This window comes from Macrobrachium rosenbergii, chromosome 12, assembly GCF_040412425.1.
Source record: "Macrobrachium rosenbergii isolate ZJJX-2024 chromosome 12, ASM4041242v1, whole genome shotgun sequence".
Taxonomy (NCBI): domain Eukaryota; kingdom Metazoa; phylum Arthropoda; class Malacostraca; order Decapoda; family Palaemonidae; genus Macrobrachium; species Macrobrachium rosenbergii.
The window spans coordinates 6,779,588-6,800,500 of NC_089752.1; the positions used below are offsets into that span (position 1 = coordinate 6,779,588).

General features: G+C 39.8%; 1 protein-coding gene across 50 annotated transcripts in view; it reads right to left on the reverse strand.

The window, feature by feature from the left end:
* Window positions 1–20,913, reverse strand: part of hth (homothorax) — a 643,335-nt gene that overhangs the window by 452,507 nt on the left and 169,915 nt on the right. For 27 of the 50 annotated variants that reach the window (XM_067113408.1, XM_067113411.1, XM_067113429.1 and 24 more), the window contains one exon: window positions 10,256–10,297. The exons of the other annotated variants lie outside the window; for them this stretch is intronic. In XM_067113408.1, the coding sequence (XP_066969509.1) occupies window positions 10,256–10,297 (42 nt within the window). The remainder of the gene's footprint in view (window positions 1–10,255; window positions 10,298–20,913) is intronic. 50 annotated transcript variants of the gene reach the window in all.

Consider the following 20,913-nt stretch of genomic DNA (forward strand, 5'->3'; position numbering starts at 1 on the left):
TGACGAGTGCTTCAGAATGTATGTACAGTAATTCAGAAGCGTCCTTGCAATGACAATTATAGAGAACTCGCGTGTGTTACGATAATTGCAATTATAAAAATATATATTGTAAGTCTGAATTGTTTTTGAGAAATAATTCTGGAAGTAAAATGTCATTGTGAAAACTTAAATATCTTAAAGGAAAAGCATAACTTTTTTTTTTTTCAGCCGAGCACCCGTCAGTTCCGATTTCTTTCTATAGTTTTCAATGCGACGGCTAATATATATCCTGTGCTTATCAACACTAGCAATCGCATGCAACACGAGTAAAACTTTTCTTCCACAATAAATAAAAAGAGCTGTGATTAAGACCCGTTTTGCAATCACTCACAGTAATTAAAGTCATTCCCAATAAATCAACCTGACGCACAATCTAATCTACCGCCATCTTTCTAATCCTTCCGAAACCCTCATAAAACACAAACTAATCTTCAGAACGCTAATCCCCAAATTTCCCCTCTCTTCAACCTGCACCACTTGAGTGAAACGTCATGATGAGGACGAGAGATATACGCGGACTTATTAACCCCTTCCTCGTCTCCCCTTCCCCTTATCTACCCCTCCCTGACCCCTATCGTCCGGTTGAAGTCCATTTATCAAAGTTTTCCCATGTCCAACTTAGGGTAATCTCTTAATCCCGCCTCAACTCACCTTCATCCATATCAATTATGAGGGTCCGGCCAAGATTCTTCTCGCTCTCTCTCTCTCTCTCTCTCTCTCTCTCTCTCTCAACCGCAGCATCAACATCATCAGTGTCGTCTTCACAAAAATGTTTCAAAACCCCAGGTCCATATATATATGGGTCTCCGTTAATACGTTCGTTCTTATTTTTCGGTGGGTGTCATATTACTGTTGTCCAACCTCTATGTTGTCATCAAACACACATACTTTGTTTATTTCAGGTGCACAAATCGCATCTCGGTGTTCTAGGCAATATGTTTTTGTCCGAACACCATTGACTTAACAAGAAATACTTGTTTCAAATACAAGATATCATCTCTCATTTAATGGCAATAAACAATAACGTCTGAAAAGTTGGCATTGCTTTTTCAGCAACTGGCACCATTTCCCAACGCCTCAGTGGTCATCGTGATATTGGACATTGGCGTAAGCGCAGTCGTATCGTTGGTTTTACAATTCAAGAATCGCCGATGAATTTCAACGGCAAAATCATTTCTCGCAAATGTCTACATTTAGTTCTCGCTTCCAGAGGCAGTGATATAAACGTCCAGCCTCTAAGGTGACATCACACATATACAGTACGCCATAGCACATACACAAAACCTACTGTGTTTTTGTTTGGATCACTCGCACCCAATGATAATAAAAGGACGACCTCTCCTTATCTGGCCAATGCGATAACATTCACGTTGGATTTCCTTTTAACTAATAGTGTTGCTTCCTTCCTTCCTTTCTTTCTTCTCTCTACTCCTCCCCTCTTTTGCCAAGCTTCAATCTCCCCTCTCCCTCTCTCTCTCTCTCCTCTTCGGAAACGTTACTTAATCGCTCACAAACGTTGGTTAAATGAATTGATTTTTTTTACTGGATAAACGTCAAGATAACAAACACTGAATTACTGTTTGTACAGTAACGGAGTACATCTTTGAATTTATATAATATATTACTACCAGACACAATCTCCACTCTCTCTCTCTCTCTCTCTCTCTCTCTCTCTCTCTCTCTCTCTCCTCTTCGGAAACGTTACTTAATCGCTCACAAACGTTCGTTAAATCAACTGATTTTTTTTACTGGATAAACGTCAAGATAACAAACACTGAATTACTGTTTGTGCAGTAACGGAATACATCTTTGAATTTATATAATATATTACTAACAGACACAATCTCCCCTCTCCCTCTCTCTCTCTCTCTCTCTCTCTCCTCTTCGGAAACGTTACTTAATCGCTCACAAACGTTGGTTAAATCAACTGATTTTTTTTACTGGATAAACGTCAAGATAACAAACACTGAATTACTGTTTGTACAGTGACGGAATACATCTTTGAATTTATATAATATATTACTACCAGACACAATCTCCTCTCTCTCTCTCTCTCTCCTCTTCGGAAACGTTACTTAATCACTCACAAACGTTCGTTAAATCAATTTATTTTTTTTACTGGATAAACGTCAAGATAACAAACACTGAATTACTGTTTGTGCAGTAACGGAATACATCTTTGAATTTATATAATATATTACTACCAGACACAATCTCCCTCTCCCTCTCTCTCTCCTCTTCGGAAACGTTACTTAATCGCTCACAAACGTTCGTTAAATCAATTGATTTTTTTTACTGGATAAACGTCAAGATAACAAACACTGAATTACTGTTTGTACAGTGACGGAATACATCTTTGAATTTATATAATATATTACTAGCAGACGCAATAACACTAAGACTCATAAAAGAACCAGATCAACACAACAGCAGCCGCTAGAATTTGGTGACTAACATTCCGCTACATAATGGGAACGACTACAGAGTTATCAAAAACAAAAACGATCAACCAAATAGTACCCAGAGCTTTCTCCTGCGGCGTCGCCCGTACACATAACACACGGACACCCCCAGCAGCAGCAGCTAACAGCGGCAGCAGCTAACAGCTAGAACAGCAACAGCTTGGGGCGTGACACACCGGAGCCGTCTTCATGACACTTATTAAACTCTCTAACGGCCGGGCCAAAAGACTCTTAGAACCACTTGTTCCGTAATTATTTGTCGCATGTGGCGCTAAATCTCTCTCTCTCTCTCTCTCTCTCTCTCTCTCTCTCTCTCTCTCGCCTCCGAATAGAAAGACGAACACGGAGCGGCAGGACGTGAAGGGTTTAGTTTATTGCCGCTTACTTATTCCTTCCTTATTCCTTTCTCTCCTTTACGTTCAATTTCGACTTCTCCCCCTTCCCGCCCCGCCCCCAAGACGTTTCCTGCAACATTACATTGAAGCAATCGACGTGTAACGTACGAGAACAGAATTTTCGTTGTTATAAACACAAAAAAATTGCAATGGGCTTATTTACATTACAGTGTATTCAAGAACAAACATACGTTTTATTTACTTTATTAATTAATAATAATAATAATAATAATAATAATAATAATAATAATAATAATGACATGTGCATTAGTATTAAAAGATGCGCTTTTATTATCATTATTACGGAGGCTATAATGAACGCCGAATTTTTCCGTTTGCGTTTTTGTATGGTTAAGAGAATAGAGACATTGTGAATTATAAAACATCTCGGTCTCCATACCTCTGATATAGGAACCACAATAAGCAGCAGCAGAAATCCTCATACCCCAGTAGCACGATTATGTTACCGTTACAGATGAGAGAGAGAGAGAGAGAGAGAGAGAGAGAGAGAGAGAGAGAGAGAGAGAGAGAGAGAGAGAATTTCCACTAAGTTCTTCTCCTCCTGCTGCGTTTACTTTCTTTTTCTGGAAAGCAAAATGGAACCACAGAGGAGCCACAATGAAGAATAAAACTTGAGAAGAAACCTATTGGAGGCCTTAGAGAGAGAGAGAGAGAGAGAGAGAGAGAGAGAGAGAGAGAGAGAGAGAGAGAGAGAGAGAGAGAGAGAGAAACCGCTTGGAGGCCTTGGAGAGAGAGAGAGAGAAAATCATTTGGAGGCCTTGGAGGAGAGAGAGAGAGAGAGAGAGAGAGAGCACAAACACACAGACACACACACACACACACACACAGCTCTCTAAGGGCGCCTCTTGGGAGGGCCCTTACGAGGCTCTCAGTATTGTGCCAGTTTACGCCTGGGCCCCCACTTTGTAGTCTCTTGGCGGAGGAGTGTTTTAGGGCCTGTTAGGACCCGCGACCACCGAGGAAAAGGACTTGCTTATTGGATTTGCCAACCACTTTGTCCGATGGTCAGGAGATGCGGAAGAGAAGGGGGAGGGGGACGGAAGGGGAGGGGTGATGGAAGGCAAGAAAAGAACTTTGACTGGAGTAATGGGAGGTGAGTTAAGAGGTGGGGGACAGAACATCACAACTGACCAAAACTTAGAATGTGTAGATACGACGACGCCATTACTCCATTTGAGACCCGTGAACAGTGAAGATGTCAGTTTCATTTTCGTGGGCAGCAAAGACAAAGATAAAAGATAAAGATAAAATCAAGTAACAACAAAGACAAAGATAAAAGTTAAAGATAAAATCAAGTAAATGTGACACTATAATAAGAACAGAACACGATACGGATGTCATAACAGAACAATCACAGTAACCTTGGGCAAAGCTTGCAATAACACTGAGTCAACCCAGATGAAATCAATTAGTAAATTAGGTCACGACCTGTAAAGAAGAGAAATCACAACAATTAACCTGAGCAATGACCGCAGGACCCATTTAAAGCGATCCCTTGTCTGAATTTTTCCTCGGAGAAATGACAGCCAACTGCGAAATTTAAGAGAACGCTGAGGAGCAGATAATATTATGCGACTATAATAGTGCTGGTGTCCATCATTCACTCAGTACTACCCTACTAACATCACCCCCGAGGGGTAAAGGGAGGGGGGAAAGGGGGGGAGGGGGGTCTCACGCTTCCCTCTGACAACATCACTCACAAATAAATTACCGATCCCAACCCTGAGGATTATGGAAGGGGAAACGATAAAATGGGAATAAATCAAGAAATAGGATGACAGACCGGTGGAAATGGACACTAATGCTTCAAAAATGTAGGGAATCGGTCACTTGGGAGAGAGCAAAACCACTCGGACACTCGCGAGGGAATGGCCACGAGAGGGGAAGGGGAAGAGGTGGGGGATACCAAGAAAAAGAGGGGACGAAGCTTGGAAGCGAACGTGGAAGAAAGTAACATTACGAAAAATGAAGGAAACGCACTGGATATCTTCATCCAGCAATTTTGTACATTCCAGAATCTGTCTACAGGCGCGCGTGCACACACACACACACACACACACACACACACACACACACATATATATATATATATATATATATATATATATATATATATATATATATACACATACAGTATATAACCAGGAACTATGTAAATGAGCGTACGTGCAAAATCTTCATAAAACTTTAGGCAGATCTCTTACATAGGAGTAAATCAAAGAAACTATAAGTAAAACATTTAAAGCACTGAAGGGACTTCGCGTAAATAACCTTTAAGTATCTGAAAATTAATCTCTATCAAAAAATTATCTGACTACAAGCACGGAATATCAAGGTCATAATCACATGCGCCATTAAACTTCTCTCCTCTCTTTCGCAACATTGTAATATGAGACTTTAAATTATCATCTGTCTACGTAATACCACAAAAAAAATTATTTTATTTTCATGTGTTTTTATTGTTCTGCTCCACTTGGGTACAACAACAACAACAGTAATATTAGTAATACTAATAATAATAATGGGTAAAATTTTATTCATGCTCTACAAAAAAAAAATACAATGTCAAGCAAAACCAGTTAACAGTTCAATATTAGTGTTTACTGTTTGTAAAGACTGAAGCAATAGAGGCTTAAAATAGAATTAAAGAAGGAGACCTTTCTCTCTCTCTCTCTCTCTCTCTCTCTCTCTCTCTCTCTCTCTCTCTCTCTCTCACAAACAAACAAACAAGCGCACATCGTCTGCTGATCCTACTTTACAAATTCCTCAGATGATGTTCTCTCTCTCTCTCTCTCTCTCTCTCTCTCTCTCTCTCTCTCAGACATCTTCCCCAACAGAGAGCACTGGCGGCTAGGCCTGTCCATCACCCCAAATTAAATTTATTGGAGTCGTTATTGGGGGACATTAGTGGAGATTAGAGTTACACTGACCAGCATGCCAAGTGGATGTGGTCAGCAGAACCACACATGAAACGCAACCACCCTACCCCCCCTTCTTCCCCCTCCCCCACACCACACCCTTTCTCCTATACCCCCTCCCCCATTTTCCTTTGAACAGCCAAATTTTCCTTCTCGTCAAGATAAAGAAAAGAAGTTACGAAACCCGCTAGTCTTTTATTAAACCCCTTTTTTTCAAGATCGCCAAGACAGAGGAAAAGTTAAGAAACTGCCCAACCCTTATTTCCCCTAAAACCCATTTTTTTTTCCTCTATCTCTATTTCTCCTCGTAGGAGAGTGGGGAAATAACAGCCGCCCTTTTCCTTAGAGTAAGAGTGGGAACAATTTTACCCTTTCCCTTTAACTCCCATTTTTCCTCACAGTAAGAGAGAGTGAAAAGAGATTAAAAACATCTTATTTCCTCAACATCATGTGTGAGAGAAAGGCGTTAGGAGTCCCAAATTCCCCCCTCCTTTCACCCCTATTTTTTTCTTTTTTTACCTCATCAAGAATGGGGGAAAGATGCTGATAGAACCCTTTCTCTTAGCTCTTTCCCCCCTCCCCCTCACAGTCAGAGAATGAGACAAGAGACTGAGAAAATTCCCTCCTTCAATTCTCCTTTTCTCTTAGCAGTACAGTGAGACAAAGTTTAAAAAACAGCGTGAGGGTAAATAACCCGATATGCATCACATCTCATTTTCCATCAAACCTGACTGTAAACTAACTAGAATCAGACATATTCTAAGGAAAAAATTTTCTATTTTTTATCAAAATTTTATTAGAGAAGAGACACAAACAAACACACACACACACAGCGATAGAGAGATTTCTCCCTGCCAGCCTACCGATAACTCAATTCAACATTCCGAATGCGACCTCTTTCCTAAATAAATCAACACAAGAGGCAACACACAGTTCAGCTGAGGGAGATGATAACCATTCACCTACGCGAGTGTGAGTCCAATAAAACATGACAAAAATCACATACGGACTAGAGGAACATAACCGCTTTACATCCCTAGGGCAGAGTTCTACATCCGTGAGTGATTCGGTGCCCCGCACCTTGAACGGGCGGTACGTAGAACGTTTTCCGCGAACGTTTAGGCGTGATTACCGACCGTCTACGCAGCAGCGAGAAGGCCAAACAGCTGTAGTACCCTCGGGACAGGTGAAAAGGCTAAACCTATATATTTTTAATCGATGGACACTGCTGGTGCAGGGAACGGAACATGTGGACGAATACTGGACATGGGGAAAATCGAGCGACGTAGCCAGAAAGAACAAAAAGAGAATAAAAAACAAGACTCCAAGAGGAAAAGAGATACCTACAGGAATCATAAAATACGGGGAAATGGATAATCCCAAAAAAAGACGAAATCACACCAAGAAAAACAGGTGGCAGCGGACAAAATCTTAAGTGCATATTAAGAAAACTTATTTAAATAAGTCGAAGAAAAAAAAAACAAGAGAGCAGAAACAGATATCGACAAAAACAGGAACGGGAGAAATGCCGACGTCGAAGAAAAATGAAAAGGCACCGAGAAATGAAGCTGGTAGCAGAAATCGACATGAATAATGGCGGTACATAAACTAAAGGAGAAATGCCAAACACGGCAGCCGGCCGACAGCTAATCTGTCATTACACAAGGAAACCACACGAAGGAAAAAAAAATAAATAACAACAATGCATTTGCAATAACATGCAAGAACCAGACACCGGACTGCGATATTGACAGTCTCGGGGGAAAAAACAAGAGGACGCAGAATCTGGGGAAAAAAGAAAAGAAAAAGAAAAAAATCACACAGGAAACATATAAGGGAAAGGAATGTGTCGTGGGTATGAAAGAATAAAAATAAAAGAACAAAATATACGAAAAGCTAAACTTATCAAATTTAGGTGAGTTTTCGTCCATACATTGCACCGCAGTTTTAATCATTAATAGGAAATTATCCCTCTAAAAGATAAAAAATAACCTATCCCCTACTACCGTACCATAAACATAATGTTTCTATTATTTCATATACATAAATGTTGTAAGATGACACACATTATAGGAAAAGTAGCAAAATATGACCCAATGTCATAAAAACTAGTGCGTCCCTTCACAATAATTTCACAGCATTTATTATGAAAAGTTATTAATTGAAACAGACTGGCCCTTTGTTTTTCTTGGAAGCCACCCTCTTAAGGAAAGGTGGGTTATGCTGAAACAAAAGACTAACTTCAATCTCACAAAATATCACTCCTCTACAATCTTGAATTTTAAAAGTCTAACTGAGTACTGTTGGGTACTAATAGGTTAACTCGAACGTTGATCATTTTCATAATGTTCCGAAAAAACAAGAGATTTTTCCTCAGAATGTGGCCACAGAAATTGAGAACTTTTGGAGAATGCGTCCCACCATTTCTGAGAATCAAACTTTTGGAGAATGCGTCCCACCATTTCTGAGAATCAGAGTTTGGAAAAACTCGTAGTACCACGTTGCCTTGACCTTAGGTCAGACACCCCAACCAAAGCCAGTTGCGGACTTGGTGACAGGGGAACAGCAAAGAAGGATGAAAAGACATCAGATATAATTACAGCATTAGACAGGAGAGGGCTATCAGAAATTTGCTATTTATTCCTTTGTTCCTTCAGTTTAAATGTTTTGGTTAACTCAGCACATCTCTGATATCTGCAAACAGACGGACGGACGGACGGACTGGCAGCCGACAGAGGACATTACTTCATTACCAGTCCGCCAATCCCGTCCTGCACTATTAGGAATATATATGTCGTGGGTTGAGCAGAATGTTCTCTAACATAAAGCACCTAACATAAAATGACCAAGCCTTACCTACATTCGGGTACAAAACAAACTGCCCTTTCGTTAACCATATCAACATTAATGTCTGGAGCCAAGTTTTAGCAAATAAATGCATAAATCGATCAATCAATAAATAATAAAAGAAAAACAAAACATAAGAAGGGCCATAGTACCCAAAATCGAGACGACCTCGCTAACAAAAGATTTCTCTGTACTGTGTCTTAAAAGCCGCATCCATTCGCCAATAATAATTAATATGTCGTGTCTGAGCACTTGCTAGATACGGTGGGGGGAGGGGGAGAAGGGGGGAATTGAAGGAAAGGGGAGGGAGAGATGAAACAAAGTAAAGGGAAGGTGGGATAGGGAGGGGAGGGGAGGAGGAGGAGGTGGGGGAGAGTTGGAGAATAGTCGGGACAAGGCAACAACTCATCGTGCTTATCAAAGCATCCTCCCCTCCCTCCTCCCACCTCAGTGCCTGCCCGTGGGTGGTGGGAGTGGGCGGATGGGTGTGTGTGGGGGAAGGGGGGTGCTTGGAGGTACAAGAGGCACTTCAATGGATGTGTTTGTGTGGCCAAGGGGGAGAACATCCACTAAAACCTCTTCAAGCACTAAATACATAGCTCAATTATGGCGCTCATAAACACCCAAGGTATAACGCTTCTCTCTTCTTCTTTTTTTTCTTGGGGGCGTCCCGTCCACTCTATCGTAAGAATATTTTCTCAGTTAGAGAGATAAAAAAGACAAGCGACAATTGAGAGAGAGAGAGAGAGAGAGAGAGAGAGAGAGAGAGGAATTATAAACGGTAAGAGGAGAGATAAAAAAGACAGAGAGCTTATAAGTTGTCGTTTGTTTTGCGGAGGAGGAGGGAGGGAGGGAGGGGGAGAGAGTGAGTGTGAGGAGTGGGAGGAGTGAGGAAGAGTGGTAGAAGTAGCAGTAGTACTGTAGTATTAGCACTAGGAGTAAAGCGCATATATACGCGTTGGCTCTGAATCCCTTATGCGACTCATGACTAAAAGCATTAAAAGGTTATCGATGAATCTTTTACTCTGGAGCGACGCGTCTTGCTGCGAAGTGAATGTAAATAACATGGGTAATGAGACAAGAGGCGAAAAAATCATGAAAAATCAACTAACATTATATATATATATATAATATATATATATATATATATATATATATAAATATACATAATATATATATATATATGTGTGTGTGTATATAATAAAAATACATATGTAGAAACTATATATATATGTTAGGTTTTACAAAAAATACACTATGACGGAAAGCGTTTAGATATGACTAGGATTTCTAGATTCTTTAATCGAATTTGGTATCTAAACATTCCCGTCTTATGGAAGCCTATAACGCGAGTAGGAAGAATGTATTTAACACAGTAGAGCTGTGTGGCTATTTTGTAATTTTATATATTACACATAGATATAAATAAAGGCAAACCCACGAAGGAAAAAGAAAAAACGTGGCTTTACCTTTATTTATACATTCATCACGTTCCATATTTTCGTGATTCAGTTAGACACAGGTATATGTACATACTACAATTTACAACAACAACAATTGACTGTAACCCTACCTCGCAAATCTTCTGGAAGGCTCCAATGATCCCTTCACTTACCTGAAAAAGACAAAAATAATATACGTGGCAATAACAAAATTCATGCAATTAGGACCGCTGAGTCTACTTATCGATTTTTACGCTCAGGACAGAGAAATGAATGTCGTGCATTTCACAACTACCGGTTATTTAGGGGAAAAATAATAATGAAGACATCTTTCACTCTTTGAAGAAGATTAGGGAATCAATTTAACTAAATATACACTACTACAAGTTATTCAAAAATTATAAAACTATTTTCTACTCTTTTTTATAACGAAAATGGAAAGCACAAAGAAAGACATCAATATTTCGTTTATCCTGCAATAATTTTTTTTTTTGTCATACATACACACTCCTCCTTCCTTCCTCCAGATATAATTCACTCATAATATAATAATAATAATAATAATAATAATAATAATACAATAATAATGAGAAGATAATAATAATAATAATAATAATAATAATAATAATAATAATAATAATCATAATAATAATAATAATAAGAAGAAGAAGAAGAAGAAGAAGAAGAAGAAGAAGAAGAAGAAGAAGAAGAAGAAGAAAGAAGAAGAAGAAGAAGAAGAAGAAGAAGAAGCTTGCTCCAAGACAGCCACGTGGAAACATCTTTTCCAGTAATCATGAAGAGTTGACCTTACCTTTCATCATGAAGAAAACATCTGAATACCTTCCTAAATAATAACCTTTTTCCTTCATATCCTAGATATTTGTCCTAAATATTTCCTAAATACTTTCATAACTATTTTACCATATACATTTACGACCCTTAGAATATTACATCCAACCAAAGTAAATATTCACATTTAAACATTATGTGGTGCAAAATTTATGAATGATAACCCTTAAATTAACAATGGTAATCTTAAAATCAACAATTATACCCTCAAAAATTAATAACTTTTTTCAGATGCGGTCAATGTTAATTTCCTTGCGAAATAATTGCTCCAATGTGGATATTTCATTATGGTTGGAGATAATATTTCATGCGCCGTAAATATATCTAGTAACCTTTATTACAGTGTCTAAGGATACCCTAACCATAATGCTAATATCATGACATCTTAACCGCCCAGGTAAATCACTTTAATAAAAAAAAAAAAAACATTGTTAACAGATGATAACCTTGGTGACAATGCCTCAAACTCGAGTATGAAAGAGTTAATCGGACGGCTGGGTCCCGTTGGGAAACACAGATAAAAAAACAAAAAATACTTGGACTCAAGATTTTTTGGCATCTACTTTAATAACATATCAGGACTGATCAAAACAAAATGTCCTATGATCAATATTTTTTTCACTGCTTCATCGTTTAACGAAAACAAATGAACGCTGATTATTCCCACGGCGTACCTTGAAATCCTTGAGATAAACAACCATCAAAACATCAAAATATCAAAATATCAAAATATCAAAATATCATCATAAACTCGAAAGAATATTATAATACCAAACGTTCGGATCTTGAGGAAACTTATCAAACCGACAGAGTAAAATTAAATAACAAAAAAGACGATATATACATACACATACATACAGGTTTATCTCTCTCTCTCTCTCTCTCTCTCTCTCCTCATATATATATATATATATATATATATATATATATATATATATATATATATATATATATATATATATCAAATATCAAAATATCAAATATCATAATATCGAAAGAATATGTCCGACAAAAATTAAATGACAACAGACGGTTATATATAATATATATATATATATATATAATATACAGTTATATATATATATATATATATATATATATATATATATATATATATATATATATATATATATATATATATATATATATATGAGAGAGAGAGAGAGAGAGAGAGAGAGAGAGAGAGAGAGAGAGAGAGAGAGGAGAGAGAGAGAGATCTTTATCACTCAGACCACCAGCATCCCCTCTCTCTCAGCCAGGGAGTTAACATGCACCTCGGTATTCAATAAATTTAACGATAAATTCCTTCTATTAATTAACGTCCGTATTAGATTAAGGCGTTGCGTAAATCCTCTTGACCGAAAAATTGTGAATAAATAAACAAAAGCATATTTATAATGCATATACAGTATATAATATATATATATATATATATATATATATATACTATATATATATATATATATATATATATATATATATATATATACACATATACAAACAAGCAAAGACCAATTGCAGAGAATAAAATAAAAAAAAGAAGACTCATTTAGTCCACGCAAACGTGCGTACTCGAGGAGGGCGTTTAATTTTAGCGCGTTAAACCAAAAACCCCAAAAAAGGAGTAGCACAGGAGGAGTGAGGTAGGGGTGGAGGAGGAGGAGGATGAGGAGGAGGAGGAAGAAGAGGTGGAGGGAGGATCCAATTAAGGATATTAGCGAAGCCTGAGAACAAGTACCGGTAGCAGAGAAGCAGCAACGTCTCTGCGCTCCGACTCTTCCAAGGATAAAAACCGGTTGAAGAAAGGAAGAAAGACCTTTCTTCCCTCTCGTCATTCCATCCATGGGAAGCTCACAAGAAGAAGAAGAAGAGGAAGAAGAAGACGAAGAAGAAGAAGAGGAAGAAAAGAGGCAGGACGCTTAGCCAAGGAGGCCAGGAATTCCTCGGAAGCATATGACACAAGTGGTCGGTGGTAAATCAATGGAAATACGACACAATTCGAAATAAAAGAGACGCGCAAAAACATGATAAAATCTACCGAGATGAGATAAAATAAACAAAATACAAAATAATATTAAGAGACAATGATTGGCCAGTGATTCTTTTAAAATGGCGTCACAATAAGACAGGACAAAAGGATACTGGTTATGTAACTTCAGTAAAATAAAAAAATAAAACCAAACACTACATATATAGTAATTTCAAGTCCGAAAGAAACGAGACTATAAAATCTGATTAATCTTGCAATCGGAAATTTGTTTATTTCCAAACGGACTTTTCTCCAAGTAAGGCAACTGCGGTGTAGAACACATTCACTGGAAAGGATGTTATGTAATCCTATCGTTGTTGTTTTTGTAGTAGTTGTGTAACAAACATATTCCACATCAATATAAGAAAAAACGTAAATGTTATTTTAATCACCCTGAAATTCAATGAAGTCCACTGTAACGACTATTATCATTTCAGACTAAAGTGACTGGAATTCACGAAAGTAAATAGGAACGATATAAACAAACGAAGTATAAAAGACGAAGCTAAGAAGAAAAACGAACATCAGATATTTGTTTATTTTGCAATAGATTTCTCACTCTATGGTTCTGGAGTTTTTCGGTCTAAGTTGTTTATTACGAAGCCGCGATCTTGCTGAGAGAGAGAGAGAGAGAGAGAGAGAGAGAGAGAGAGAGAGAGAGAGAGAGAGAGAGAGAGTCAGTACGGTAACAAACCAGTTTACCTCACCACTTCCCAGGTTAGTGAGCATTACTCGATTACAGACTACCTCTAAAAAAAAAAAAGCCACCCCAATATTGTAATCGTTAATCAGACGAAAGCGGGTCCACATTCCATCAGTCATCTTTCAGTGCAACATTCCGCTAAGATTCTCTTCTCTGGGGGACTCACTCCACCAGGAAATCTTATCCCGAGCGCTCCACCTAAGAATCTTACTCCTCCTCGAGATCAAATTAGGTTACCGTCGACCTGGAAACAGTTGGCCGCTTCGTGGAAATGAGGACATAAAAGGATCGATATTCAGAAAGCCACTGCTGAAGGAGGAGGAGGAGGAGGAGGAGAGGCAGCTGGGAGCCCTGGAGGAATGAATCTCCCGCGACGACAAAACAAACAAACAAACAAACAAACACAGAGAAGTCTGGCAGTCAACCTAAACACCGGGGTTAAATCGGCTATTATGAGTATCAAGCCAAAAGTTCTAATCGGCCATTGTCCCGATTGGATCCTGATTTTAAAGGGTTCCGATGCTATCTGGCGCAAAGTTGTGGGATCCAATTGTACTTCTCAAATGGGCGGCTGGGACTCTCTCGAGCCCTGCCTCGAAAATGTTGTTGGTTTTCCGGCAGGAAGGTTCCTGCCCAGACCCTCACCATGTGGGTTCCTGATACCATCTATTGGGGAGGGTAAGAAGCCGATCAACTCAGCTGTTTTGAGAGAGAGAGAGAGAGAGAGAGAGAGAGAGAGAGAGAGAGAGAGAGAGAGAGAGAGAGAGAGAATGGGGTCACTGGAAGAGAAGAGGGAGAAACTTCAAGCGATTGAGGAAACGAAAATAAAATGACGTCAAGAATTAGGTAAGATGGGAGTCAGTTTGAACAATATACCCAATAAGTTCGAACTAATGGCATCTAAATCTTAAAGCAACAAATATCAAAATTATTCCCCGACCTTGAGACTCCAAGCAAATAACGATGGTGACTCAACCCGACACATATCGCCTATAAATACCGCAAATATTCATATAAAAACACGTGTGCATATTTGCATGTGAAAAATGGCAACCATTCAAAACACACCACAGAGAAGCAGTCTGGTTTGTTTGCCGATTGGTCTGCCCTTTCCTCTCTCTTTCTCGCATATTCCTATTTTCTTCTGCAGAAGCTTGTTTTATTCCGCTTGTCCCAAAGGAATAATAATAATAATAATAATAATAATAATAACGGTGAAGAAATTCACAGCGGCGTCAGTGTAACTATATATCAAAAATATTTACTTACACCGACACCACAGTGGATTTCACCATTTTAGTGGCATGCGAGTATGAGATTCATATAATAATAATAAGAATAATATTATTATTATTATTTAGCTCATTCCACATCATCATAATAAGATCCCTAAACATCTTCGCAACCTCTTGGTAAATTCAACCTAACACTATTTTGAATTTTTGTCATCAGTGATGACAAACGCAACAGTAATACCCACACAAACAAAAACAACAGTAATACCCACACACACACACACACACACACACACAAATAACAGCAAATATCCACACGAACTAATACTGTGTATACCAAACGCCAACATTCCTCCCTGACAAAAGAACCAATGTGAAGCGAATCCCACGACTTAAACGCTGGGATCTATCGGTCTCCGATGGAGTATTTCATGTGGGTAAGGCCGCCGTCGGCCCAGAATCCCACCGGGTACACACGAGGAGGTCGATCGATATCCGCCACCTGACGAAGGTAGAGAGGGCCGATGGGCACCGCCTGCTGCTGACGTTGAGCCTTTGGGGCCTTGCCTATCTGTTGTGCCTGCCACAGTCACAGAAAGGCGTCTGCGGTTTGGGGCTCGCTAGTTTCAACATGCCCAAAACATCTTTTTGGAAAAAAAATGAAAAGCAGTTCTCACTCTCACTGTTTACCGAGTGCTTACCTATCTATTTTCTATTTTGCTATCCGTTTCTTGCATCTGATATTTTTGCTCGCTTGTATTTGTGTGCGAGTGTGTGTCTACATAAGTATACACATACGAGTGTGTACATACGGGGAAAATACACATCGGAAAAGACGCAAATAATCGAATACCGAAAGCGTTTTGAAAAGTAAATAGCTCGTCTTCTCACCAGCAGCAGGAGGGTGTGTAAAAACAACCCGATAGCGGAAAAGCTTTATCGAGGAACTCTCTCTCTCTCTCTCTCTCTCTCTCTCTCTCTCTCTCTCTCTCTGCGAAGGGAGGAAGGAAGGGAGGGGAGTCTTCGGGGCTAAGGCTTTTTCCCTCGCACGCGCGTGGCCACGTAAAACACGTGTCTACGCCGTCTGTAAGTGACAGGCCCGGTCGAGGATTTCCCCCACCCACAATAGACAGAAGCGAAGGGCTTTTAACTAATGTGGGGGAACTCTATCTGAATAAACAAAAGGAATAAATTGCCAATTTCGCCAGATGTGCTGCAATTAACGATGCAAGGCGGTTTAACATCGGGATGGTCCATCCCCGCTGCAGAATCTCTGCAATCGGTAATTTTAAAACCGTCGATTCCGTGAGGGGAAAACGCCAACCAGGCATAAATTTAAATCGAATTGTCTGCGCCACCAGGCATGGGAAATCCGCCACTTACATCCTGAGGGTCACAAGTAAACAGCCGTAATCCGGTTTCTGAACGTGTCATCTTATTCAGGGGAGTTTTGCGTCCTTTCAAGATGCCACAGAGGAAGACAGACTTTAATTACCAAGCGGCAATTACCATTCTGGTTCAGTTTACCATGCATAATACCATACAGAAAACAAATTCCGTGTACGTGTTCACCATTCCGCGTTATATCATGCTGACGATGAATCGTAAATTCTATGGCTCGCACAAATCTTCTTTCTTCCAATAGACCGGGCCTTTGCTTCCTTTTAGGGCTAAAGCTCACACCTTCCCTCACCTCTCTTTTTTTACTTTTTCCAGACATGAGCGCAATAAGACCATTAGCTCCAGAGTGCAAGTTCTAACGGCCTTTACATTAGAACCAGGTTACACTGAAAAATAAAGGGCTTTCACAATCTTTACTTCCAAATCATCAAATTGTCTCCACTTTCCATTCTCCCTTGAGTTTTATTTTTTTTTTTAAATCTCATCACCTCTCACCTTCCTCCACACCTAAAAAACACTTTTCCAAAATCCAGCCACCTCTCATATCTCTCCTCTTGTAAAAATGTCTCTTTTTGACTTTTGAAAATACTCGTCTCCAAAATCTTGTTGCTTCTCGTCTCCTTCCACCTTTAAAAGGATCTCTTTCCAAAATTCTCTCCAATTCTCATCGCCCTCCACCTTTAAAAAGAATCTCTTCCTAAGTTTCTCTTCACTTCATCTCTTTCCACCTTTAAAGGGAACTTTTCCCTAATTTCTCTTCACTTCTCATCTCCCTCCACCTTTAAAAGAACCTCTTCCCAAAATTCTCTTCACTTCTCATCTCCCTCCACCTTTACAAGAATCTCTTCCCAAATTTCTCTTCACTTCTCATCACCCTCCTTCTTTAACAGTCTCTTCCCAAATTTCTCTTCACTTCTCATCTCCGCTTCCACCTTTAAAAGGATCTTTTCCCTAATTTCTCTTCACTTCTCATCTCTCTCTCTCTCTACCCTTAAAAGGATCTTTTCCCTAATTTCTCTTCACTTCATCTCTTCCCTTGAAAGATCTTTTCCCTAATTTCTCTTCTCTTCTCATCTCTCTCTCTCTCTATCTTAAAAGGATCTTTTCCCTAATTTCTCTTCACTTCTCATCTCTCTCTACCGTTAAAAGAATCTCTTCCCAAATTTCTCTTCACTTCTCATCCTCCGCCTCATCAATAATTAAATAAACCTCTTCCCCAAAATGCTGTTCACTTCCTTACTTCCTCCCATCCTCCACCTGTAAAATCCCTTCACAATTCCCTTCCCCGTCCGAGCCGTCACAGGACGGTCATACCGCGAAGCAGTTGTGCAGGCATAAGCCACTTGTTGGGACCTGTATAAATAAAACAAGGGGTGGGGGATGGGATGCTGATGTCGCTAAAGAGATTACGATGGTCTGAAAAGCAGGGGGAGAGAGAGAGAGAGAGGGAGGGGGGGAATGACGACCCCCTATATCCTCCCACAGGCACCACCCAATGCTCCCTTTTCCTCTCTACTCCAGGAACATCATCATCATCAACACCATCATCAACATCACGTGAACGGTGAGAGGGACAGATGAGGTCATGGAGGGATGCGGGTCACGTTAGCAGAAGAGGTCGATGCCTGACGAGGGTCAAATCCAGGACATTGAGGAAACAATGTGCAAGTCACGTTAACAGTAATGCATCACTTGACGCATTTAAGTGACAAACATATACTGTCCGTTGTAAGTGTAGTAAAATAACCCCGTTGGTTAAGTAAACTAAGTGCTTAAAGAGATAAGTAGTAAAAAGAGTAAAATACCCAGACCATTAATGGGAAATGCTGTTTATAAGTGCATTACTTCAACTCGCAGGTTAACTGATAAATATATCCGTTACGAAAAAGCCGTAAGAAAATCTCTATGATGAAAAATTGTAAATATTTCAATAAAAGGAAGCGAATAAGAATGTTAACAAAACTAAAAGGCTACAATCAATACTTATAAAAAATAACACCAAGTAAATAAATATATAGTCTATAAAAAACACTGACTGAAAGACGACAATAAAAAAAAACCCTTCACATACAGAAACAAATTCAATCGAACACCATAAACCACAAGGGAACATGCTATTAAACACATTAAAAATACGACAACCATCATAAACAATGAAAATTGCAGACATCATCTAATTTGCTCATCTCACTGAATCCCTCAGATATACCTGTCATCAAATGTCCACTTTTTATTAAAATCTTTATGTACGAATGATTGAACAGGAAGTAAAAATCAATATATTGAAAAAAATATATGACAAGTCCACTGATTTGGAAGTTGACTAACTCTCTCTCTCTCTCTCTCTCTCTCTCTCTCTCTCTCTCTCTCTCTCTCTCTCTCTCTCTCTCTGTTTAGTGGCATAACCCAGTATCCCATCCACACACACTTACAAAAACCCCTTTTCCCATACACGCCCCTAACATATCTCCAACCCCACCCTCCCCACCACCTTCATATTCTCTATCTTCCACCCCCCTCTTTCCCTCCCCCACCCAGACGGAAACACACACACACACATATACGCATATACATACACACACACGCATACAGGAGCAGCGTCGGGCGCCTGCAGTTGACAAGCCCGGTAGGGGGGCGCTAATTTCGCCTAATCGCGTATCATTCCCGGGAAATGCAGGGAGGCTCGAGCCCAAGGATGAAAGGGATGTAAAGATGACTCCATTCCGACCAGAAAATAGAGGAGAATCGATCCTCTCTCTCTCTCTCTCTCTCTCTCTCTCTCCTGAAGAAGTGAAAGAGAGAGAGAGAGAGAGAGAGAGAGAGAGAGAGATAACAACATCATTCCTGAAGGAGAGACAAAGATTACGGTTCTGAGTCTCACTGCTGAAGGAGAGAGAGAGAGAGAGAGAGAGAGAGAGAGAGAGAGAGAGAGAGAGAGAGCGGAAGTTGTTTCATTCCTGTAGGAGAACCAGAGATTGAAGTCGAGTCTCGCCATTCAAGGAGAGAGAGAGAGAGAGAGAGAGAGAGAGGTGAGAGAGAGAGAGAGAGGAGAGAGAGAGGAGGCATTATTGGAGGAGGAGGAGGAGGAGGAGGAGGAGGAGGAGGAGGAAGAAGGCGAGGCAAGAAGGACCCCCAAGTCTCTATAACCTGTCGGGGAAGTGTGCAAGTGACGGCGACGCTGCAGGTGAGCTAATTAATCCGGAAAAAATAACGAAGTTCCCCCTGGGCCTTCGTTCACCTGGTGCGACATTCCGAGCTGCTAGGTGGCGGAGGCATCCATGATTCTGAATGGGGCTTAGGGGGCGACGGTGGGGTGTGGGGGGTGGGGGATTAGAAAGAGAGAAAGAAATGTACTTAGATTAACTGGAGTGACGGATGCCTGAAGGTCAAGTATTCCTCGTCGTCCCAGATTTCCGAACCAAAATGAGAGAGAGAGAGAGAGAGAGAGAGAGAGAGAGAGAGAGAGAGAGAGAGAGAGAGAGAGGAGAATGAGAAACGACTTCATTTAAGAGGGACAACACAGTGACGTGACGCGTCTATTTCAGAAGCGGAGATGAGGCTATTTTTCAAAACGCACCATTGGTGACGTGTTGACATGCTTGACGTCCTCGCCATTGTTCCTGCACAGGAGAGAGAGAAGAGAGAGAGAGAGAGAGAGAGAGAGAGAGAGAGAGGAGAGCCATCCCCCACTGGCGATAAAGGCATGTCATTTGCTCACAACAAAGCCGTAAGTAGGCCTATGAGACGCCAATTATGCTACCAGGGTCCCTTTCCGTACCATTAATTAACTCCAGCAGAGATACACTTGATAAACGCTGTGAAGCAAATTGCAAGAATGATCGATCTAAGGAAAAATATACACTAAATGACAATTTTATATCATGACTGTTAAGTTTGAAATCATTCAATTGCAGGTAATATCTTTAATCAAAACATATTCAGATCATTTACCTTAATAATTCAACTAGTTGATAAAGTGTTTTATATCAAACCCATAAGCATCCATCACACAAAAAATCAATCAATCATACTGGATATTTTACATCACCATCTGTCTGCTGATAGACAGTGAATCCCGCATAAAAATCCATGAAGAAAAATCGCCTTTTCCAAAAAACTACAATTTCCTATCTGGAGAGCTTAGAAGAAAGAAGGGAGTTAGCCATTAAATTATATGAAAGAGGCTCATGAATGGCGCATCAAGTTAAAACGTCAAACATGAAACTGATAATCTATTAATTATTATCAGGCAGGTTGAAAATATACACACTTAAAAAAAAATATTTTAAACTGAGTGCCAACAAATTATTCCACTAAAGTCCGCTGACACAAACATTTAAACAATTCATTTTTATAGCGTTAAGAATGGCCGCAACTTTGAACGGATTTTAAAAACTGGCGTCGCAGCTACTAATGTCATCAGCGGCGCATGGCTCTATAATATACCTCAGATATTTATCTCGGACAGGTATCAATTTTTGTCAGTCGTACATGTCGAAGGTCACTTTGTCCCTCACGACAGGAAATTCCAGGCTTAGGAATGAGATTTCACTCAGCATTCCGATCAGACAT